The 26203-nt window shown below is 41.9% G+C and overlaps 1 protein-coding gene across 7 annotated transcripts in view; it reads right to left on the minus strand.

The window, feature by feature from the left end:
- The window catches only part of BCL9 (BCL9 transcription coactivator), a 247203-nt gene that overhangs the window by 96351 nt on the left and 124649 nt on the right, over positions 1–26203 (minus strand). For 6 of the 7 annotated variants that reach the window (XM_030203804.1, XM_030203802.1, XM_030203803.1 and 3 more), the window contains 3 exons: positions 23720–24007; positions 11391–11707; positions 10916–11090 (listed from right to left, as the gene is read on the minus strand). In XM_030203804.1, coding sequence (XP_030059664.1) covers positions 10916–11090; positions 11391–11707; positions 23720–23952 — 725 coding nt within the window. In that variant the 5' untranslated portion in view covers positions 23953–24007. The remainder of the gene's footprint in view (positions 1–10915; positions 11091–11390; positions 11708–23719; positions 24008–26203) is intronic. The other variant, XM_030203808.1, reaches the window with a different exon arrangement.

Raw genomic sequence — 26203 nt, forward strand, 5'->3', positions numbered from 1 at the left:
GGCTAACCAAAGAAATATCTTTTCCAGACTGTATGAGCCCTTTGCAGGTGGAACAGGCTCATCGGGTGGGCCCACGGCATCCTAACTCCACTAAGCCAAGGGTGGCCATTTTGAAAGTGTTGAACTTTGCCCATAAGCAGTACATACTACAAGCCTCACGTTCAGGCAAAGCCCTGACATTTGAAAATAAACGCATTTTGTGTTTCCAGGATTATTCGGCGGGCATGGCAGCAAGGCGCCAGGCCTTTACACCTCTTTGCTATAAGCTCGTCTCATTGAAGATATGTTTTGCGTTGCTGTATCCGGCCATGCTGAAAATCACATATAAGGGGTCAGTTCGGTTGTTTGAATCAGTGGAGGAGGCGAGGGTGTTTGTGACACAAATGGAGGAGAAAAATACAGAGGAGAGTGAAAGAGCAGCAACACCCTAGTGTGGGAGCTTGGACTTTACAGTTTTACTTGTTGAGAGTACAGGAAGGCATCGACCCAGTTGGTTTGTGTATATGCCTCAGCGGAGTGAACTTGGCCTTGTGAATGACAAGAGATCATAGAAGTCAGAAGAAGAGACATTTGTACATATTTGTTTACTCTGAAGGAAATGTCAAAAGGAACAGAGAACGAGGCCAGTTGGAGCTCACTGGTTTGTGTGGGTATTGGGGCAAACAGTGTGACTGGGGTTTTGGGGACAGATGCTGCAGTTTTGTTTTTTTTTTGAAAACCAGATGTTTAATGTTATGAACGAATCAAGTTTGCCCCGTGTTTTATTTTTTTTTTTTAATGCTTGATGGAATGTGGAATCTGTTTGGGAACAGCATGTTACATATAGGGGGGAGCTGAAGGGTGGCGCTGATGTGATAATTCCCAAGAGGGAAACTTCAAATATGGGGTTTTGGGCAGGGAGAGGGGAGAGGAGGGAGGGGGGAAGCTTTTTGGTTTTTTCAGTTTTGTAATAGAATGGAAGCAGATCTGCATGAGGAGCATTTGGAAGTAGGCGGGGAAAGGAAACTGCAGAGTGGGGGGAGTGATAGCCTTGGATTATTGAATGCTGCGGGGGGGGGGGGGGGGGGGGGTGCGTGCTGGCTGGGACACCACCCTGGGATTTGTATTTGAGTTTTTCCTTTAACTGTATCATTATCGCTCACTGTTTATGGTGAAATTGGTAACGTGGAATGTACGGGGAATTAACTCACCGATAAAAACAAAAATACTGCAACAGCTACAGAGACATAAAATTGATACTGCGCTACTACAGGAGACACACCTCAGTCAAGCAGAGCATGCCAAATTAAAATCGTGGTGGGTGGGAGAATGTGTGGCTGCTGCAGCTCAGGGGAAGAAAGGTGAAGTAGCAGTTTTAATTAGAAGGGGGTGGCAGCAGCGGTAAGGCCCATTTCAATAGATCCGGGGGGTAGATATGTATTGGTAGAGATGGAAAGCCATTGTGAAAAGATACTGCTTTGCAACGTATACGCCCCCAATCAATATGATAAAATTTTTTATCAAACTGTGATTAATCATCTTAATCATCTTCTCAGGTATCCCCGTGCCTCCCTGGTGGTGGGTGATTTCAATGCAGTTTGGGATCCCCTCCTTGATAGACCGTATGTGGGGCGGTCGGACGCGGGCCTCTCAGGCAGGGGTTTGCACCGTCTGGGCCAACTGCTAGATCTGGTGGACATCTGGCGGGCGTTACATCCCTCAGATAAGGATTACACACATCTCTCGCGTGCACATTCTACTCAGGCATGGATTGATTATATTCTAGTCTCACGAGCATTGTTTGGTACGGTCCTCAAAACAGAGATAGGGCCTTATACAATTTTGGATCATGCATGGGTGTGGCTGGACTGGGCCTTAAGGTCATAAGAACGTTAGACGTAGCTCCTGGAAATTTCCGCTGGAGTTGTAACGAGACCCAGCTTTTTGAGAGAGGATTTTAAGCTGCAGGCAAGTTTATGAGTCCCAGAATAAGCCACATGTGGGGGACCCAATATTATACTGGGAAGAAGCAAAAGCAGTGTTACGGTGGGGGGTGGAGGGGAGAAGTTATAGCTATTCGCACTTTGTCAAAGTAGCTAGAGATAGAGAGATTTTGAGGTTGGGCTCACAGGTGAGCAAAGCCCGTAGACTCTTTGGTCAGACACATGCCGAAGCACACAAACAACAGCTCCTGGATTTGGAGGTGGCTTTAAACGAGCTCATTCATCAGCATATCCTTAAATCTCAAATGTATTACCGCTATAGGTTGTACAAATGGTAATAAAGCGGGTCGATTGCTGGCTAGGCTAGCACATCCTAGAGGGGAAGCTCGTAGGGTTCTCACTATGAGAGATGGGCGGGGAATTAATGTTCGCTTGGATGAGGCTATTTGCAATGTTTAAAATAAATTTTATAGGCAGTTATATGATGCACCCCCTCAGCAGGAACTTCTGGGTTCACTTTACTTGGACAATCTTAACCTACCTTCTCTTGGTCGGGCAGATCTGGAGTTCTTAAACAGTCCTATATGGGAGGATGAGGTTGCCTTGGTGCTGTTGTGCGGTCCCTTGCTTAAGACCCCGGGACCAGATGGCTTTCAAATGGAGTTCTACAAACTTATGGGGGCAGATATAGTAGCGCCGAAACCAATTATTTAAATACTATAGTAGATACAGAGGAACTGCCGCCCACTCTGGCCTTGGCACACATTATAGTTTTGCCAAAGCTGGGCAAGAACACTTTGAGACTGGAGTCTTATCGCCCTATCTCCTTATTGAATGTGAAGCCAAATTACTGGCAAAGATCATGGCTATCCGCGTGGCCCAGCGCAGGTGGGGTTTGTGGAAGGTAGATTGGTAGCAAAAACTCTACGGAGAATTCTAGCCTCGTTGGAAGTCAGGAGACAGAGTGGTGTGCAGTCATTGCTCATAAGCTTTGACGCTGAGAAAGCTTTTGACAAGGTCCATTGGGACTTTTTGTTTGATTCCCTGGGGGCATACGGTTTTTTCGGGGCGGTTTGTGTCAGCTATCCGAGATTTTTATCATTCTCCATGTGCCAAGGTGTTGGTTAATGGAGAGGAGTCGCCGGCCTTCCCCATTCTCTGGGATACAAGGCAGGGGTGCACGCTGTCGACCCTGCTATTTATGCTCTCATTGGACCCCCTTGTTCGGGATATCATAGGGAATCCTTCTATAAAAGGAGTACAGATAGGCCAACACTGTTTTAAAATCGTGGCATTTACTGATGACCTGCTGGTACTTCTTACAGACCCGCAAGATTCTGTTTTAGCACTCAAGGACGCGTGGCGGGAATATGGTGACTACACGGGTTTATGCTTAAATTTGGCTAAATCGGAGGTGCTGGTGTCTTTCTCCTGAGGTGAGGTAGCTGTTGGGTCCGGACTTCCTTTTGAGCTGGGCAGATCGCTCTTTTAACTATTTGGGCATTAAGTTGGCTATGGACTTGCGAGTCTTTATATGCTCTTAATATCACCACGCTTCTGAGAGATTCGAGGAGACAGTTGGAGATCTGGGGGGATCTCTCGATATCATTAAGGGGAAGGGTGAGTCCTTTGAAAATGGTCTTATTTCCACGATGGCTCTATGTGTTACAGACACTCCTGCTACGGCTCTTACAGTAAGATTTGAAAAGTATTTATAGGATCTCTAGTAGATTCTGTTGGGCCTGCAAGAAGTCTAAGATCCAGCTGAATTTTATGTTGAGGGGTTGGACTCAGGGAGGACTTGTTCTCCCCGATTTGTATTTGTATAATCAAGCATGCCTCTTGAGTCACTTGGGAGACTGGTTTTGCCAATCTCAGTTGTTTACCCCAACTGATTTATTTTTCAACGGTTTTTATTGATGACAAGTCAAGAAAGACAAATCTATCTCAATACAGGAACCTCAATACAATATTACAGCATGCTCGGTGATTACATAACAAATAAACATCTCTACTTACTGTCATCAAACATTTTACATTTTTACCCCCCCCCCCCCCCCCCCTCATCTTTGTGACCCTCCTTAATCATTTCTCCATCCCATCGCTGATCATATGCTTTTATGCTTCCAATCACCATTGAACATATGTATACCCCCCCCTCCCTTCCTTTTCCCCCCCCCCTCCCTAACCCTTTAATTTATCCTATCTTGCCTATCGTGGAAAACAACTGTATAGTTTTATGTGTGTGTGGTTGTACTTCACAAAATATTCCCTCATTTCTTGTGCCAGAACCTAACGAGTTCACATCGAGTTAAGAATATGGCTTCTACCTTTCTGAGTTAGAGTCCCCAAAAGGGGGCCCCAAATGCTAAGGAAGCGCTTTTTACGTTTGCAGGATCCTCTTGCTTCCCGCGCTTCCCAAGCCATCAATTGATGCGCTTGATTACGCCAGTGCCAATATTCTGGTGGATTTTCTGACACCCATACCTGTAATATACATTTCCTAGCAACTAAACTCAATTTACGGCACAATAATATCTTAGCCGCGGTCAAATCCCCGAATGATCCTAAACAGTCTAATATTAACTGACATGGGGTACCTGTTATCTGTGTTGATAAAATATCAGATAAAAATTTCACTACTCCCCTCCAAAATCTCTGTGTTCTAACACATTCCCAAAAGGCATGATATAATGTATTCTCCTGTTGGCCACATTTCAAACACACTGGCGAGTGAATTCCCCCTGACCGGAACAATTGTGTTTGTGTAAAGTATGCCCTATGGAGTGTCCTAAAAGCACATTCCCTATACCGGGCACCTGTAACTAATTTAGGTATCCTCTTAATGTGTTTGTCAATATCCCAATTGGTTAAGTCTAGGTTTAGATCTGCTTCCCATCGCTGTCGGAGATGCTCCAGCCCTTCTCTCGGAATCAAGACCCACAATTTTCTATGTATTCCCGAAATAGATGGAGTCTCAGGCGAGATTTCATCGTAAAAGGCCTGTACTTTTTCTCCCAGGTTGACTACAAGATTCTCCTTACCCAAGGATTGAACATAATGTCGGATCTGGTTATATGCAAAAATATCCCCCCATCTCTGTTCATCACGTGAAAGTAATTGGCCTAAGGGTTTGATTTCTCCAGAGGCATCCAGAATATTTTTTAAGTTACAATATCCTCTGGTTGCCCATTGCTGAAAAACCGAGTTTTCAAGTCCTGGTGAGAATTCTGGATTCCCTTTGATCGTGATTAATTCGGATATCTTCGGGTCTCCCCCTAAACTTCTCCCCAAAAACTGCCATGCATCCCAGAGGGGCTCTAATAAAATGCTATGTCTAAAAGCTTTTGGTATCATCTGTTTTCTGGTATGCAATAAAGCAATTAAATCAAAAGGCTGAAAAAAAGCCCTCTCCAATTCACACGGCACATGTATACTAGTCCCAAACAGCCAATCTCTCAAGGATCTTAGCAAGCAGGCCATGTTATAATATCTTAGATGGGGTAGGCCAAATCCTCCCTGACTCCAGTTACCCATCAAAAACTGTAATTTAAGTTTTGCCTTCTTTTTTGCCCAGCAAAATCTCATGACTGCTTTATAAAATTGCCTAATGTCCTTTTTAAGGAGTCGCAATGGTAATATTTGCAACACATATAGCCACCTAGGCAGTATCACCATCCGGATGAGACTAATGCGACCTCCCAAAGGCATCATCACTACCTTCCAAGCTTCTAATTGTCTTTCTGTTTGCTCTAAGAGTCTATTAATATTTAATTTGTATATCTCTGCAGTGTTAGCTGCCAGGAGAATCCCCAGATATCGGAATGCTTTTTCCGTCCATGTCAAAGGGAATCCTTCAGCCCACTGGCTACGAGTCTCTGATGTTACTGCTATAGCTTCTGATTTCTCCAGATTCAGTTTAAAGCCTGAATAATCCCCATATTCATGAATAAGCTCTAGTAAATTTTTCAAGGATGATTTCGGTTTTGTTATTATGACCAACAGGTCATCGGCGAATGCCGCAATTTTGAATTCCTGCCGTCCTATCTGCACTCCTTTTATAGCCTGACAGTCTTGGATGTCTCTGATCATGGGGTCTAAATAAAGAGCAAACAGCAACGGAGATAAAGGGCAACCTTGCCTAGTCCCCCTATTAATCTCGAAGTCCTCAGATCTCCCTCCATTCACCATTATTCTGGCTCTAGGTGAAGAATATAGCGCCTTAATCGCTTGTATAAACCAACCCTGGAATCCATAACCATCCAAGGCCTCAAACAAAAATGCCCACTCCACCCGGTCAAAGGCCTTTTCGGCATCAAAGCTAATCAAAATGGCTGGTTCCGGGTCTTGCTTAAGCTTCTCCAAGGCCGTTAGTATACACCGTAAGTTCTTGGTAACAGACCGGTCTTGGACAAAGCCTACTTGCGCTTCGTTGACTAATCTTGGCAATACTTTGTTTAAACGGTTAGCCAATATCTTTGCGAATAGCTTCACTTCATTATTTAACAACGAAATAGGCCTATAGGAAGATGCTAACAATGGGTCTCGATTAGGTTTGGGTAGTATTATAATTTGAGCCAGATTTAACCGATCAGGCAAGCGCCCTTCCTCCACCCATTCATTAAAAGCCCCAGTTAGAGCGGAGGTTATATGCTCACCCAGTATTTTATAAAATTCGGCCTTAAATCCATCAGGTCCAGGGGCTTTCCCCAACTTACTTTGGCCAATGGCCCAATGAACTTCATCTCTACTAATAGGAGAGTTCAATTTTAAACGTTCTCGCTGCGTTAATATAGGAGTCACCACATTTTGCAGATACACCTCCCCCTGTAGACCCTGCGAGTCTCCTGCTTTGTAAAGATTATGAAAGAAATCGCAAAAGACCTCTTGAATTTTTTTTATCAGTGCGCACCACTCTACCTTCCCTATCTTTGATACCTAGGATGTGCTTTGATGTATACTGCGGTGCCACTAATCTTGCCAATAGTTTGCCCCCCTTATCCCCATGTTTGTATAGCTGATATTTATAGTATGTTTGGGATTTTACTGCTCGCTCGTGGAGTAATGAGTTCAATGCTATTTGATCAGCTTCCAAATCTTTCCGCACTCCAACACCTGGGGCCCTCCCAAATTGTTGCCTTAATTTAGCCAATCGCTTCTCTAATCGTAATATCTCTCTATCTCGAGACTTTTTATAATGGCTAGCAAAACTAATTATGTGCCCTCTCAGTACCACTTTAGCTGCTTCCCAATAAATCGAGGCACTTTGTACTGTTCCTTCATTAAATAACTTGTATTCCTCCCATTTTTTACCTAAGAATTCACTGAATTTTTCATTGCCATATAGATAACTGGGAAACGACCACCCCCTTGTATCATTATCTGAGTTTTCTATCTGCCAAGTCATCCAAACTGCTGCATGGTCAGAGATTACACAAGGACCTATGACAGCTTCTCTAATATGGGTAAAAAATGTTCTCGAGACTAACAGATAATCAATCCTCGAATGTGTATGGTGTGCCCTTGATTGATGAGTGTATTCCTTATCTCCAGGATGTAACGTGCGCCATACATCTATAAGATCTAAAGTGTTGCACATGTCTGGTAACCCCCTTGTTCTGGTGCGTCCTCCTGTCGCTGAGGGATGAGATCTATCCATCTGTGGGTCCCAGGCCACATTAAAGTCGCCACCTATCATCATAGGCAGTGAGTCATTCGCACTAAGAATCATAGTCAATTTCTTGTAAAATTTCATATCTAATGTGTTTGGCGCATAGATGTTTCCTAACCTAAGTTTTCTTCGTGCAATGGTTACGTTACAAAAGACAAATCGTCCCTCCGGGTCTTTCTGCAGTTGGTGAATCTGTGAGGCAATCCCTTTTCTAAATAAAATAGCTACCCCCCCTTTCCGCCCCGCTGCTGCGGAAGCTATACAGTCTCCTACCCACCATCTGGCCAACTTTGCATGTTCTAGGTCTGTTAGGTGTGTTTCTTGTAAAAGGGCCACGTCTGCCTTAATTCTTTGAAGGTATTGTAGTATTTTTGACCTTTTAATAGGTGAATGAATTCCCCCTACATTCCAAGTCACTACTTTAATCCCCCCCATCTCCTAGTTCATTGCTTAATGTCTGATGATCAATTATAGTGATCAAGCGGAGCCATCCCAGCCTATAGCTCCACTCTGTCTTACAATGCTTTTGTTGTTCTGGCTCTAATTTTTTAAACCATTCATCCAACCACATCATATCCCAAATATGATCTATCTTTCCAACCACTCTTGTAATTTTTCCAGAATAATGATTGTTATCTGACTGTTCTTCCACCTCTTTAAGATCTCCCCCTATGTCCCCTTCCCCCCCTTCCCCCCCTTCTACCCCAACTGATTTAGAATGGGAATATTTTGCCCCTTATGATTTTTTTTCATTGCTACACATCACCCCAGTCAAATCCCGCAACGTTTCAAACACTGTGTGTTGCTCCGTCCACTAAGGGAGGTATGGGGACTACTGGTGAAGAGATTGGGGGAGGGGGGAGTTCGTTAGTGTCTGATCAACTGACCATTAGGGGTAATATTACCTTTGAACCGGGTGGATAACCCTACGTTTCTTTCCTGGGACAGGCAAGGAGTCACTAGATTGGAGCATTTGCTGGGGGGGGGGGGGGGGGGGGGGTTAGACTTCATAGAATATGGAGAGTTGCAGTCCAGGATTGGGACTTCACAGGGGAATCATTTTGCGTATGCCCAAATTACATTATATTGCCGCATTGGATAAATCCCTTTTGGGAGATCACCTGGAGTCCAGAGTGAGAAAGTTCTTTCAGGAAACAGTGGACATAGGGTTGTCAGTTTAGGGGCTTCATAAGTCGTTAGTTAAGAGGTAACCTCCCAAAAATTATACGGACTTAAAAAGGATAGGTGGGAAAAGGAATCGGGGTCCTCTTTGGCGGGGTGGGACATCGTGGTTACGTTGCGGGGTATCCCGAACCTGATGATAGAAGAGAGGCTTCGGGAGTGTGGTTATGTGAGCTTATATGACTAAGCAGCAGTTGGCTCATGTGGGGCATTCTGGGGATAGTGCTTGCGTCAAATGTGGCCATCGACCTCACTCATTTTATCATGCTTTATGGGCTTGCCCAAGTATACAATCCTTTTGGGAGCGTATCAGGAGGTTTATCATTAAAATATTGGGACGAGATGTACAAGGGACTTGGGATCATTTTATGCTGGATACGCCCATGGCTTTCCACTTTTTGTCTAGAGGTGCTCGCCTCTTGTGTCGCAAATTAATCCTTGTGACCCAGAAAAGCATATTGCAATATTGGACAATGCTTTTTGGCACTGGAGGAATCAGGTGCATATACTGATATCTTGGGAGGCAAGAGAGGCTAAGGGGTCCCAGAAGCATATATTACGCAGACGTGGAGTCCCTATTTGCAATTGTTGAGTCCTCGGGGGCGTAGTCTGCATCTCAATACTATATAATATTTTGTTATACATTGGTCTGTTGAAGCCTTTAAACCATTTAGCTTCCTTTGTGGGGGGGGGGGGGGGGGGTCAGATTGGTAGAGGGGGGAGAGAGGGGGGAGAGAGGAGTGGGTAAGGGGTATGAGTAATCAGTTCTTGGTGGGGTCTTCTTAATGGTGGGGTGGGGCCTCCTTTCATTTATTCAAAAATGTTATCTTGCTTAATTGTCTATATTGTTGGCTAAGTTGTATTGGAGCTAAAGATTTTGGTTGTCATTTGTGATTCGCAACTAATCATCAATAAAAAAATTGTTGAAAATTAAAAGGAGTCTCTTACCCTGGATAGATAACAGCTAATAATTTGGCATCTCCTACCCAAAGAGGGCTCCCCAATTTGCTTAACAATGCTTAAACAAGACATTAAGCCATCCTTGGGTGAAGAAGATACTGCTAAATTTGATGTGTGGTATATGACACAGATTCCTGTGCTGAGGAGCAGTAGTAGTCTAGAAGTAAGCTGGACCAAATAAGGCACAGAAGCCTTGGACCACAATGTCAAAAGATATTCTGATATATTTAACCACATACTTTCATATAGACAGCTCTGTTTTATACAGCCATGCGGCTGTATGTATTTTCTAATTAATAATGCCAGAAACAAAAACAAATGTTAACCAGGGCCATCAAAGGACTGGTGCTTGGCTGTCCACATGCCTCTATACCTCAGTTCAAAATATTACAATACACACAAGCAGGTGATCTCATCCCGTTCAGTACCGAAATCTATTTTAGCTCCGAGTGAAAAGGTTGGGTATATGCAAGTAGATCTGAAATGACAGCAGAAACTTCCAACCTCACATTGTACTGTATCCTTCATGAGCAGAAGCGGTACAAGCATTCAGCATTTACTAACTTAAGACTGCCAAGGAAAATGCTACTGGATTTATGAATATTAATTAAATTAAGAGTGTGGAAAGCTACAACTTTAAAAACACTGAAGCAAGAAACCACACTAAACCAGCATCTCAAACACATGGAAAAAAAACCCCATCTTAATATTTACCTGCAAAGTTAAGCCCAATTTCAATTTATTTGATAACATACTGCAAATATAGCAAAAATCTAAGTGGTTTACAAAATAATTTAAAATATAAGGGAAATTGAAAAGACATACAGACAATAGCAATGAAGATAGACCAACAACAAAAGAAGAAATACACAAAAGAGAAGTAGGAGGAGGAAAGGTACAAACCAATATCAGGAATGGTGGGAAAGGAAAGCACAGGAGGAAGAGAAAGCTAAACTTGCCCTAGCTAGCATAAAGCTTCTACGTGCTAAATTTCAGCATCAGCTAGGTATAGTGACCTGGCTGGGCCAGATTTACCATGTAATAGCACAGAATCATTGTAAAGCTATCATGTTTCTTGTTTTCAGTGTGTCTGACCTGTTGCCTTTTACTACAAGTAAAGTTGTGGAGTCAAGTGGCATGCTACAAGCAAGGGAAAAGATAGGTTTAAACAATAACTTACTTATTGGCCATTTCAGTAGAAAAAACATAAACTACTTTGGTTGTAGTCTTTTGTGCAGCTGCTGTGTCAGGCATTAGCGTTGATCCATGGGAAGGCGTGGAAGACCGAGGTGCAGAGGCATTGGATGGTGTCACAGAGGAATCCTGTGATAGGACTGTGTCCGTAGAAGTGCAGTCTGTCAAAAAGAAAGGGAAAATACAATTCATTAGACTATCTGAATCCTTTCTAAGTGAAATACTCAGGTACAGAGAGATAAGCAAAGGCTATCCTCTGAGTCCCAAATGACATAATCTGCAAGCTTGTCTTTTAAAAGAAAATTCATATTCCCAGGGCAGAGCATAAACTGACAGTAATGACAAGAAAGTGGTTGCCACTGAAAGTGTAATGACTCTGACAAGGCACAAGGCAGCGCAAAGCAATTTTTTACCAAATGCTCATATTTGGATGACATACTATCTCCACCAGATTCTCATACCTTTGATTTCAGAGTCTGTGCTGGGTGTCCCCACATCTCTTTGATCGAAGGAGTCCACAGAAATGCTACGCTCCCTTTTGCCCTTGCCTTTGGCCCCATTCCCAGCACCATTTTTCAGTCCCATACTGCTAGCAGTGCCTGACAGTGTTTTAGGGGTATGGTTGCTGCTCTTAGGCTCACAGGGTGAAAGTTGTGATTGGCTGGTAGCGGTTCCCTGCTTCCCTTGACTGGAGAATTTGGAGTCCAACTGGGGATTACTGGATGGAGACATCACGGTGGGAGGCCGGACCATCACCTCCTGCTTAGATTTTGGGCTACTGAAAAACAGAGTAGACAAATACTGTAAGCAACCTGTGTGTGCCTAAAACAATCTAAAAACTTCCCAGTTGAATTACTCTCTGACAGATGTCAATTAACTTCTCCATGAGGTCGGCCCAGTAGAAAGTGCTGCAGACTGCCATTAAGAACATCCGTGCTCAAGTCTAAAAAAGGCCAGTTTTCTGCTCTTAGGCCAGCAAAGGCTGATAATACTATAGTGGGAGTGTTTCAAGGAAGAAATTGTCAACTATTTCTCAAAAAGTTGACTGTCATCCTCAGAATCCAAATTATCTGGGTTCCAGATGGGGGCTATATTTGTGGCTCCCAAGTGCTGAACTGGAATTGAGTATTTAAAGAAAAAGCAAGAGAAAAACCCAGGTAGGTAGCTGTGAGTCAAAGCTCGTGTTGCTTTGGATCCCTACCCTGGTTTTTAACTGAGCTGAAGTATAAAGGAGAAAACTGACTGCCATCAGTTGCCACAAAAAGTAGAAAAAAAAATTTTGTTTTATTTTTTTTGGACAAATTACAAAAATGACTTCAGTGGGTAAATATTTATCCCTACCCCCGCATGGACAGGGTGTCAGCAAATCATCCATCTACAATATGGTCAAAGGCCTGCATACTGCTCAACATATATACTCTTAAGTGCATTGAGATTGGGAAGTACCATATACGAGAGGATGATGAGGGGAGGGAGAAGGAGAAAAAAAAAAGAAGTGGTGCTTAATGTAGAGAATCCGGCCAATATTCAGCCGGCGATGGTCAGCATTTTCTTTTTTAAATTCCGTTGTTGGCTAGATTAGCCCCCAATATTCAGTGCCGGGCCATGTTGGGGCATCAAAACTGACTGGGTCTAACAAAGGGCCCTAGCTGCTGGGGCTTATGTGGGTTCCAGCCAATATCCAGCTGGGGTTCACATAAGACAGCTATGTGGGCCCCAGCTAATATCAGCCAAGACCCACATAATTTTTTGTTGTTGTTGTTGTTTTAGTGCTGCAATCCCCTCCCAGTCCCCCCCCCCCCCGAAAGCATCCATTCCACTCTCCCCCAAACCATGTATAAGCCCCCCTAACCACTAGCATGTTGCCCCCCCCCCTCACATGCATCTCCAACCCTCCTGAGTTCATTAGGAGCTTAGGGTCATTCTGAGATGTGTCAGGGCAGTTGTGTCCAGAGAAGAGTTTCCTTTGAGGATAAGGAATCAAGGTAACCAGGGAAACCATTCTGAACCAACACAGGAACTTGTTCAAGGCCCTTCATATCTAAGGATGGCATGGGATAGTTTGTCCAGAGAAGAGTTTCCTTTGAGGATAAGGAATCAAGGTAACCAGGGAAACCATTCTGAACCAACACAGGAACTTGTTCAAGGCCCTTCATATCTAAGGATGGCATGGGATAGACCCTTGCCTCCTTTGCCACTACAGGAAATACTTGGAGTAAAATTCCTACCCTTTTTATTTGGCACAATGGGTTCAATCACACTGGTCTCTACAAGGAAGAGAGCTGCTTGATAAGTATATCCTGATCCTGAGAGTTTGAACAAGACACTTTGTGAACAATTTGGAGGTCTCTAGAAAATATGAAGTCTGTATCCCAGACAGAACATTTTTACAACCCAACAGCTGGAGGTTATAAAAGACCAACAGTTTGCAAAAGAAACTTTAGCCTTCCTTCTTCTGGAAAGTTGTCAAGCAAGAATACTAGAATTATGGTTATATCTGACTGGAGACAGAAACCCTTCTCCCAAGTTTTGGCTGATGAGTAAGTTGTGGCTTTTTGGCTCTGTTGTCTGGTACAAGCTCGAGATTCCCGCTGAGTTTACTTGGATTGAGAAAGGGCTCTCAATGCCATTTCAAAAGCATGAGAGACCAACTATACTTTTTAAACTCCTTCCCCTTACTTACAAGTGACTTAAGGTTGTGCAAACCTATCCTGGGGAAGAGTCTGAATTCCTTAACCGGCGCAATGTTTCACATGTACAGGCCCATGAACAGCTAAGCAGTTATGTGAGAAGTATTTATCTTGTATTATCTTTGCTGCTTTATATGATACCTATTTGATTACTATCTTACTATTACATTGTTTAATTGTACTTTTCTGAACTGTAGCCTACCTACGTTTATGTGTAAGCCACATTGAGCCTACAACTAGTGGGAAAATGTGGAGTATAAATATGCTAAATAAATAAATAAATCAAGGGGAAGTCTGGCCAAGGTAAATGTGTGCTACTGTTGGGTGGGCCTGAGCCCTAACTGGGTGGGCCCAGGCCCACCTTTGGCTATGCCACTGCCCTGCAAGCCTTAAGCACGTGCAGAAGCTCAAGAACCCATGCTAGCAGTGCTGAGGGGGTTTGTTTTTGTTTTTTTTAACACATGCTGACTACTCACTGTTGTGAGTAGTCGCGGGAGGTGGTGGAAATGAAAACGGTAACGGAATTCAAACATGCGTGGGACAAACATAAAGGAATCCTGTTCAGAAGGAATGGATCCTAAGGAGCTTAGCCAAGATTGGGTGGCAGAGCCGGTGGCGGGAGGCGGGGATAGTGCTGGGCAGACTTATACGGTCTGTGTCCTGAAAAGGACAAGTACAAATCAAGGTAAGGTATACACAAAAAGTAGCACATATAAGTTTATCTTGTTGGGCAGACTAGATGGACCATGCAGGTCTTTTTCTGCCGTCATAAGTACATAAGTAGTGCCATACTGGGAAAGACCAAAGGTCCATCTAGCCCAGCATCCTGTCACCGACAGTGGCCAATCCAGGTCAAGGGCACCTATGTTACTATGAATGAAATCCAAGTTCTCCATAGAATCTATAAATAAACCATACATACTATTCTTCTTGGAGCCTAGAGGCATATTACTTCCTAATGCTAAAAATTTATCATATTTTCAGGACAGATCTCCCAATTGTAAAGGTCTGAAATACAAATTGTTGCATGCATCTACCTTTTCCTATATGAGCACACAGCTATGGAACGTACTACCACGCAACCTGAAAACGGTCCATGAATTGGCCAATTTCCGCAAACTACTGAAAACTTATCTCTTTGACAAGATATATCACAAAGATCAACAGGTGTAATTGTACAATCTTTAATATATACAGGAATGTCTTATAACGTCTTTTGCTTTAATACAACCACGTACTTCACCACCATGTAACCCAAAACCCTCTATAAACCAAATGTATATTCTTTTCTATTTCCAGTATCCACAACGAATTGTAAGCCACATTGAGCCTGCAAAGAGGTGGGTTAATGTGGGATACAAATGCAGTAAATAATAAATAATAATAATAAACAACTGCTGAGCTAAGATGTTCTGTTGCTAAATCTGGAGGACAGTACACAATTAGAATATACAAACCTGAAAATACTTTAGACGTAGTCAGACATTCAATAGACATCAGATCTACTGTATCAACTTGTAAAAACTTCCACTGAAAATGAGAAATAAAAGCAAGATCACCCCCCTCCTTTAAAACCACGTGGTTTGCTAATGCAAATATAATCTTTAGGACAAACCTTCAACCATCCAAGTCTCAGTTATACCCAGAAAATCTATACCATGAACAATCCAATCATTAATTACAAACTTTTTTTTGTTGATGGTTCTCTCACACTAATAAGCCCATCATTTAGCCATTTACAATTAAGGCAGTTGCTGAGAGGAACTGGAACTAAAACCTGAAGTCTACTCTTATTAAATATATTCCTACCTTTCTCTATCGGAAATTAATACAGGAATAGATGGATAAGTAGCTGAGAAACTGTAGCAGGACCCAACCTCTGGAGAATACCCAGCAGACCGTACCCGGTCAAACTTTGCTCTCCTCACTGTTGAATCAGTTACCCTTGCGACTCAGAGGTTCTCCAATACCCACTGCAAATTGGACACCTGCCCCAGCTACCTACTTAAATCCACCACTGACCGCTTCATAGCAGACCTCACATCCCACCTAAACCACATGCTCCAAAAAGGTCTTTTCCCCAAGGAATATGGCAACATCCTACTCACCCTAATACCAAAAGATACCAAGAAAAAAAACAAACAAACTCGCCAACTACCGCCCAGTTGCATCTATCCCACTAGCAGTCAAATTGATGGAGAGCATGGTGACCAAACAGCTCACTGATTACACGGACAAGTTCTCAATACTACATGAAACACAATCAGGATTTCGCCCCCTCCATAGAACCGAAACAGTGTTAGTCACTCTCCTGGCCAAATTCAAGCAGGAAATACAAGGAAAAGCATATTTCTCCTCCAATTCGACATGTCGAGCGCATTCGACATGGTAAACCACAATATACTACACGACTCCTAGATTACTTTGGGATCGGTGGAAATATACTCAGCTGGATCAAGGGTTTTCTAACCACCAGAACATACCAAGTGAAATCAAGCAGATTGCGGAGTACCTCAAGGATCACCACTATCACCAATACTTTTCAACATAATGATGATCCCACTGGCCAAGTCCTTATCCAATCAAGGCCTCAATCCGTTCATCTACGCAGACAATGTCACAATATACTTTCCCTTCAGACATGATATGTCAGAAATCACCAATGAAATCAAGCTCAGTTTGAACACCATGGACTCATGGGTTAATTCATTTCAACTGAAACTGAATACTGAAAAAACACACTGCCTCATCCTCTCATTTCAATACAATACGTACAAACCCACTACCATAAACACCCCAGACCACACCCTCCATATCTCAGATAACCTGAAAATACTCGGCGTTACAATCGACCGCAACCTTACACTTGAGAGCAAAGTGAACTCCACAACTAAGAAAATGTTCCACTCAATGTGGAAACTTAAGTGCGTAAAACCTTTCTTCCCGAGGGAAATATTTTGTAACCTAATCTAATCAATGGTAATAAGCCATGTAGACTATGGCAACGGAATTTATGCGGGATGTAAAGAACAACTCACAAAGAAACTCCAGACCGCTCAAAAAAGAGCAGCAGGTTGATATTTGGTAAAACACGATTCGAAAGTGCCAAACTCCTCCGAGAAAAACTGCATTGGCTCCCAATCAAAGAACGTATAACCTTCAAAATCTGCACCCTGGTCCACAAAATTATCTACGGCAAAGTCCCAGGATACATGACAGACCTCATAGATCTACCAACTAGAAACACAATCAGATCATCACGAACATATTTAAACCTCCACTACCCAAATTGCAAAGGACTCAAATACAAATCAACCTATGCATCCAGCTTCTCCTTCATAAGCACACAACTATGGAAAGCATTGCCAAAAGCGGTGAAAACAATCTACGACCATCTAAACTTTAGGAAATCACTAAAAACCATCCTGTTCAAAAAGGCATACCCTATCGACCCAACATAAGTGCCTACACTCTGCAACACAGCAAAAACAAAGTTCATAAAATCATTACATTATCTTTCCTCCCCTTGATCCCAATATGCCTGAAACACATGAACCTTGTTCGACCACACCATAACCTTGTATTTGTTCTTTACTGGACCTGGACCTGGTGAATGCCTCTATGGTACTATGTAAGCCACATTGAGCCTGCAAATAGGTGGGAAAATGTGGGATACAAATGTAACAAATAAATAAATAATATAAAATAAAATATAGCAAAGCAATCAAGAACCATATATCTTCTGCAAGTTATTGTGCAGAGACATGAATTATCGAGCACGCCTTTGGTGTCGCACTCTTAACTGCACAGCGTCTGACATCACAGGGTGGGTGGAGCAAACTCCCACACTCAGAAAGCTCAGATGATGGTAACCACAGTGACAGCACAGCAGGCAGTGGATCTGAGGCAGCATACAGGCAAGATGTTAAATCTGGTAAGAGCAGATGGAGCCCCGATGAGATGTCTGCAGCTTGAGTCACTAATGAAAGAAGTAGAGAAACAGAGAGGAGATTGCAAGGCTGAGAAGCATCTCTGTGAATGAAAAATACATCAATGAAATACTTCATGAGGCATGGCATCAAAAATCTCCAGCAGTAAGGAATAAGCAACTGTGTTAAAAGAGGACAATTGGACACGGGTCACGAAACCCTGAAGGATCAATACCATGACTCCACTTGCCCTTGAACTGAAGTATGCAACCCTGGAAGTGGAGGAGGTGACAGCATCCTAGAAACAGGAGGAACCAAAGTCCAAAATCCTCAAAGTCGATGCATCAGTGACCACTAGGAAGCGAAAGGTCAGCGATTGGCAATTCCTGTCTGAGGGATACAGAGGTGTTCATCTGCCGAATAGATATGATGTAACAGGAGATGTGCTGTCTGCCAAGTGCCAAGATTCGAGATGTTATAGAGAACTTGCCAAGATTCATTAAGCTTATTATCCAATACTGCTCATCCATGTTAGGCTGTGATGGAAGAGGCTAATTTGGATTTAGTGGCAGTCACACAGATGTGGTTCCGGAGAACCATGACTGGGATATAGTTATACTGAGCTATAATCAGATCAGGAAAGAAAGGGTAGGAAGACAGGAAGGAAGGAGGAGTGACATTACATGTTAAAGAATATTAAGTGACAGAACTGCAGGACTTACAGGGTAAGGAAGAGGCAATGCAGTAATAAAACACAATTTAGAAAGTTGTTGAAAACACAATAATTTATATCTGCCTTTTAAAATTTTTTATGACAAATTGAACTAATTATAATTGATTGTGTGGTATATGTATGTAGTTGTTTTTGTTGAATAATGTGAATGTTACCTTGTAAAACCACCTCGTTACAGGTGGTATAAAATAAATAAAATCTGTGGGTCAAATCTGGAAAGAGGGCATGCAAAATGTATTTATATTACTGTGATATACAGGCCTCCTTCACATACAGAAAAGGAAGACAAAGGTTTAATTGAAAACATTCAAAATATAGCTGTGAAAAAGGATGTACTACTAACTTGTGATTTTAATATGCCAGATGTTGATCAGGGTATTCCTTTTGTGGGGTCTTCTAGAAGTAGGAAGATCCTGGATTCCCCACAAGAAAAACTGTTCCAGCAGTCAGTAATGGAACCCATGCAGGATGGGGCCATACTAGACTCAGTGCTTTTGAATGGGGAGAATGACTCTGATGTTATACTGGATGATTATCTTACATCCAGCGACCACCAGATGGTGTGGTTCAATATTAAGGCAGGTTATATGAACCCTCTCCAGAGGGTTCATTCAAAGCGCGTAAAAAAAACATTAAAAGAAAAGAAAAGAAAAGAAAAACAAACAAACAAAAAAACCCTTTGTTGCGATGGGGTTACCTCAGAGTTGTTACATGGATGGGAACATCTATAAGTAGGAAAGCATTGGACAAAACACTGACAATTTATAAGCAAACTGAGTGCCCTTGGTGTGGGCCCTAAAGTGACTAACTGGATTAGGAACTGGTTGATTGAAAGGAAACAAAGGGTAGCAGTAAATGGAGCTCACTCTGAGGAAAGGGATGTTACCAGTGATGTGTTACAAGGTTCAGTTCTTGGTCCAGTCCTTAAATTTTTTCTAAGTGATACTGCAGAAGGGCTGTCTGGTTAAGGTTTGCCTCTTCGGGTACACATCCTTGATGGTCTGGATGGCATAAGGAAGGACCTGGTGAAGTTGGACAGATGGTCCAGAATTTGGTAGCTATTATTTAATGCTAAAAAAATGCAGAGTCATGCATTTAAGGCTATAAAAAACAGAGGGAATGGTATAGTTTATGGGGAAAAATACTTTTGTGTACAAAAGAAGCGCAGGACTTAGGGGTAGAAAAGGCAATGGTGAAAGCTAGAAGGATGCCTGGGCACACAGAAAATACCTCTTTGTAAGTGCTGCGTACAGTCATGGAGAATGCACCTTCAAATAGCAATAAACAGAATGGATTCAGTCCACAGGGCAGTACTAAAATGGTCATTGGTCATCATGAGACACATGGGGACAGACTTAAAGATCTCAATATACTTTGGAAGAAAAGCGGGAAAGGGGAGATACGATAGAGATGTGTAAATACCTCTGTAGCTTAAAAGCACAAGAGGCGAGTCTTTCAATTGAAAAGGAAGATCTGGAACGAGGGGTCTCAGGATGAAGATGAAAGCGTGCAGACTCGGGAGCAACTAAGGAAATATTTCTTCATGGAAAGGGAGGTGAATTCGTACAACAGCCTCCCAGTGGAAGTGGTGGAGACGAAGATTGTGTCTGGATTCAAGAAAGCTTGGGATAAGACATAAGATCTCAAAGGGAGAGAAAGGGATAGTAGATGGCATAGACGGGCAGATTTGATAGGCCACAGGGTACAGTAGGTAAGGCCACATCCTCCTGAGTCATCTATGGCCTGGTCTCAGGTCCCTGGATGCTACTGAAATTCTGCTGGCATAAAGGACAAGCAGTCTTCCATGCAAGACTGCTTCAAGGGCATAGCAATGGGGTAGGATAGTGGTTCCCAAATCAGGTCCTTCCTGATTCATGAGAGATATCTGCATGCAGACTCCACTACATACAAATCTCTCTCATGAATATTCATTGTGGATATCCTGAAAACCTGACTGGTTGGGGTGCCTCCAGGATCAGGTTTGGGAACCACTGGGTAGGATGTCAACACTTCTAGGTCCCTGCCTGACACTTGATATCAAAAGGACAAGACTTAGGCAGTTCACAGATTTTCTCATGTTGTACTTCATGGCTCTGAATCCCTCTTTTTGTCATCAGGGAATAAAAATGACATTGAGATGGTGCCTTTTCTGGCTCAAGGCACTGCGAGCACTACTTATGAATTACTGTCTGCACTTCTTGAAGTCGCTGGAAGTTTTCTTCTGAGACATGTCACAAAAAAAGCCACAACAAAATCACACTATTTTGAAATGCATTCCCTAAGCTCACAAATGGGGCAAGAATGGGTGCACACGGAGGGTGTGGGGGGGGGGGGGGGGGGGGAGGTAAACTTAAGAAATGACCAAAATGCCTACATAGGGACAGCGAAGATAAATTTTGAAGAAGGCTTGCATGAAAGTGAAAAACTTTAAAAATTCACAATTTACTTCACAAAATGGACAAGAAACCAAAATGGGAGACGCTCACTTGGTTCCAAGGAAAAAATGAAGACAAAATAAAGAGTAAGAAGTGGGAAGATTCAGACATCTTCAACAGAGTCCCAGTAACATAGCAGATGACAGCAGATAAAGACCTGTATGGTCCATCCAGTCTGCCCAACAAGATAGACTAGCAGAGTCTCTTAAAAGTTTCCCAACATTAAGATGAAGAGGCTTCATGCATGGGCTATGATGGATGACATAAGCTATTTGTGAGGACTTGCTATACCTACCTGACCTCCGAAAAATCAATTACATAAGAGTTACCCAGTATCCTTCATCTAACAATGGCTAAAGCCAGGTCACAAGTACCTGGAAGAATCCAAAAAGTAGCAAGAGTCCATGCTGCTTACCCCAGCGATAAGCAGTAGTTTTCCTCAGGTCTAAATTTATTGACTTTCCTGCAGGAATCTGTCCAAAACCGTTTTTAAACATAGCTACATCAACTGCTTTATACCATGTGTCCAGCAATGAGTTTCAGAGTTTAACTATGTGTTCAGTGAAAAAATGTTTTTTAAACGTATTATCTTCTTTGAGTGTCCCCTAGTCATGTACTTTTTTTTTTTTTTTTTAAGATTATTCAATTTGCATTTACCCGTTCCATTCTACCTAGGATTTTATAAACCTCTATCATATCTCCCTCTCAGCCAACCTCTTCTCAAACTGACTGGCTCCAACTTCTTTAGCTTTTCCCTATTCCATTCTCTTAAACATTTTGATCACCCTTCTCAGTACCTTTTCTAGTTCCACAATATCTTTGAGATGTGAAGACCAAAAATGCACACAATACTCAAGGTGCAGTCCTACCATGAAACCATTATGATATTTTTTTTAAATTCTCTATTCCTTTCCTAACATTCTGTTTGCTTTTTTTTGGCCACTGCCACACATTGCTCATACAATTTCAATGTATTCTTCCCAAGGACATCTAAATCCCTTTCCTTGGTGGTGACTTCTAATGTGTAACCTAACACTACATAGCTATAATTTCTGTTATTCTTCTCAATCTGCATCACTTTAGTTGGCCACATCAAATTTCATCTGCCATTTGGATGTCCAGTCTTCTAGCCTCACAAGGTCCTCCTGCAATTTTTAAGTCTGCACGTCTTTTAATAACTGAATAATTTTGCGTCATCTGCAAAATATGATCATGTCATTCATCATTCCCATTTCCAGACCCATTTTATAAATATGTTAAAAAGTAGTGTTCCAGTACATATCCCACCACTACTCACCTTCCCTCCACTGAAAGATCTGGCCATTTAACCCTATTGCTCTATTTTCAATCCACAAGAGGACATTGCCTCCTTTCCCTTGTATTGTTTTTTTTATTTCCTTAGGAGTCTCTCATGAGGGACTCTCAAATGTTTACTGAAAATCTATATACAATATGGACCAAATGCAATAAATAGCACTGAAAAAAATTGGCATAGAAAAAAAGTGCTATTCTAAAAACAGCGCTGTTTATAGAATAATGCTTAGCACCGGATCAGCACTAACTTTAGATGCAAGAATCTACACCAAGTAAAGCCTGGTGTAAATCCTCACGCCTAAATTAGGTGCGGATTCCCCTTATTCCATAACAGCGCGTATAAATTATAGGAACGCCCCGATCCACCCATGGTCATGTCCCTTTTATAGAGCCATGCATAAATTATACACGCTGATCCCTGCAACTAAAAATGTGTACATCAATTTTAATTAATGACAATTAGCACCAGTACTTAGCACCCAATTATTGGCAACAATTGGCTTGTTATTCAATTAACACACAGTTCTGACTGTCATATGTAGAATTTGGGGGTAGATCAACTGACTTCCCCTGACTAAATCCATATAGATTCTATCCATATAGATTCTATCCCAGTACAACAGTGTTTACACATTCAGAAATAGTTTTATAGTCTTTATAATTATATCATACTTCTGATACAGATCTTGCACTGTAGCCAACAGCCATTAAAAAACAAAACAAAAAAACAATGAAAATGTGTAAGCTAAACAAACACGAAATACACAGGAGTGGAAGAAGCCAACCACAATCTCCAAGATGATCAAAGAAAGATGTTTAGTTCCTAGATTCAACATGCGATACGTGCTGACAGAAGAAACCCGACTCGGGCTGTGTTTCGGTATCAGGGGTTTATAGGAGTCACTTCGCACCATGGACTGATGTTAGAAATGAAATAAATGCATGAACATTAAACAATGATGCTTCATTACAGGGGACTGCAAGTACAAGCTAAAAAAATGTGCCTCTTTAAAAAAAAGCTGCAACTTATTTTAAAAAGGCAATTTTTGCTTTCCATGATAACGAAGCTTCATTGCTTGATGTTCGTTTATTTCATTTCTTATCATCAGTCCATGGTGCAAAAGCTGACTCCTAAGAACCCATGACAAAGGCTCTGGTGCCAAAACACGGCCCGTGTTGGGTTTCTATTGTCAGCAAGTATCACATGTTGAATCTTGGAAATAAAACCTTTTTCTTTGATCATTTTGGAGACTGTGGTTGGCTTCTTCCACTCCTGTGTTTGCCTGTGAAAGATCTTGTTTTCCTGTTTTGTTTCTGGTTCGCAAGCTAAATAAAATGCCACACCACTGAACAGCCCAGGTGCTGCCAATCCCTTCCATGACCCCTCACTACCTACCATAATTGCCTGACAGTAAGAGTCCCATGATTGCACAGAGAGCCTTCCTGATCATCCTAATCTCTCGTATGACAGTAAAATTCCACAGAACAGTATGCCATGGCCTCCCAGCAACCCCTTGTGGAACGTCCTGACAGTGAGATTCCCCAGGCTATTCAGAGCTTTTTATGACAACCATTTCTTCTGCTGTGTTTTACCTCGCATCAACATGTTCTCAAGATAGTACACTGCAGAAGAAACAGGGGATGGTAAGGAGTCTAACACACATGGAGATCATCACTGATGTTTCTTACCTTTGTGTATTTGCTGATGGTGAGTTTCTTACTTTGGGGTTGCTGGAATGCATTGATGGTGTTGCAGAGTTGTTCGGAGATGCCGAAGGGCTGGGCAGGGTCTTTGGGGGGCTTGGTGACTTTGGCTGTGGTCCGTGGACTTTGAATGCTGGAATTCTGTCAGTGTTGTCCGTTTCTTTCTTGATCCGCTCTCTCTTGCTGAACTGCGTTCTTCCCTCCTGCAGCTCCAGCATTCTCCAGATGGGTGCCTCCCGCTTGTGATGAACCTTCACACATCTCCAGGGTACACTGTACAGGATCCCAGCAAAAGACCAGAAGAGGAAATAGATTGAAAGTTTTGTCAAGTCAAATTCAAGTAGGCATGAAACACAGTTACACATATGTGCTTTACAGGACAGGGGTGCACAGGGTAAAGATGGCAGGAAAACCACAACACTTAAGTACCTGTATATAATATGTAAACCATTTTGGTTGTACCACAAAATGGCGGTATATCAAATTCCTTATCCTTATTGAAGAAAACAGAGTTAACCAAAAAATGTTCTATGTGGACTGCAAGAAAGTCTTCACAAAAGGGTGACTTCTAACAAGTCCATGGAGGAAAGCTCTCCCCTATCATTTTAAATCTAACTGCTTTGAGCTTGACAGCCTCATGTGGAGCTGTGTCAGTTCTTTTTACAGCTTAACAAGTGCAGAGCTTAGCAAATGGAATTCTTTTTAACCCCTGCTTGCGTATGGGGCATGCACATACATTTTTGTGCATTTGTGTCTACACAGTGTGTGTGTGTTTTGTGTGCATGTCTGTGAGTGGGGACTAGTATATCTGTGTGTGTGTGTTTGTATGTTATGTGCAGGTTTGTAAGCATCAGTACACCCGTATATGTGTATGCTTAGGCGCAGAATGGAGCAGGTCAATGGGACCACGGCTGGACCAATATTTCCCAACTCAGCATCAGCTTTGACAGCTCAAAATCTGCAAACAATTGCCCCCGGAGGATTAAATGTAAATTGCAGATCCAACGCTGTTTACAGTGCACCAATGTGCAAATAAAATATACATTCAGTTCTTGAGGGGCAGTTAAATAGTCATTTTATTAGGTTGGATTTAAAATTTTTGTTTGAGCAAGACAACAGTGGTTGATTGATTGATTGATCAACGGACAGCAGTAGGGAGGGCATGGTTATTATTTGCAGTCATAAGAACATACCCTTGAATGAGCTGAAACATCAATGTTGAGTTTATTTTCAAGTACTGATTGGAGAAGTATAAAAGGACTGGACTTGTTTTGAAGACTATTTCATCAGGGAAGAATGTGGAAGTAATGCAATAAGCTAATTGGCTTCATTTGTTTTTTGTTTTTTACCATGGCTGTCCATTCACTGATTAATATTTACATCTTTCTTTACATCTTTTCTAAAAATTTGATATGCCATCCATCAAATCATCGAAGCAGTTTACAACACAACATTAAAAATTATAAATAGAAAAAAGCTGACTGATGCTGTTTGAGAGGAAATTGTGCTTCAAAATGAAGAAAAAAAAAAAAAAAAGATTAAAAAAACTTTTGTATTCTTATATGAATGGCAATGAAGTTGAGATGTTTTGCTCAATGTGTGGTGGCAGCCAAAAATGCAAAGAGAATGTTAGGAATTATTAGGAAAGGAATAAAGAATAAAACAAAAAATATCGTAATGGCTCTGTATCACTCCATGGTGGGGACTACACCTGGAGTATTGCATGCAATTCTGGTCATCACATCTCAAAAAAAGATATAGTGGAACCAGAAGAGGTACAGAGAAGGGCAACCAAAATGATTAAGGGAATGGAACAACTCATATGAGGAAAGGGTAAAGAGGTTAGGGCTCTACAGCTTGGAGAGGAGACTGGTAATAGAAGTCTATAAAATCCTTAATGATGTAGAACAGGTTGGTAAACATGAATCAATTGTTTACCCTTTCAAAAGGTACAAGACTAGGGGGCATTCCATAATAGCACATTCAAAACAAAAAGGAGAAAATAATTAAGTTTTGGAGCTTGTTGCCTGAGCAAATGGTAAAAGTAGTTAATGTAGCTATGTTAAAAAACAAATTCCTGGAAGAAAAGTCTACAAACCATTAAGGTGGTTAGCCACTGCTTATCCCTTGGGTTAAGTAGCAAGGAATCTTGCTACTTTTTGGGACTCTACCAAGAACCTGGACTGTTGAAAACAGGATATTGGGCTAGATGGACCTGACTCTGTAGGGCAACTTATGTTCTTATGATGTGACTAAAATTACTATTTTGTAATTGGCACAGGACATAATAACATCTATCCCACTGTAATCAAATTGATGGAAAGCATGGTAACCAACCAACTTACTAATTATATAAACAAATTCTCAATATTACATGAATCACAATCAGGATTCTGCCCCCTCCATAACACTGAAACAGTACTAATTACTCTCCTAGCCAAATTCAAACAGGAAATAGCAACAGATAAA

Source organism: Microcaecilia unicolor, chromosome 5 (genome assembly GCF_901765095.1).
Source record: "Microcaecilia unicolor chromosome 5, aMicUni1.1, whole genome shotgun sequence".
NCBI classification, from domain to species: domain Eukaryota; kingdom Metazoa; phylum Chordata; class Amphibia; order Gymnophiona; family Siphonopidae; genus Microcaecilia; species Microcaecilia unicolor.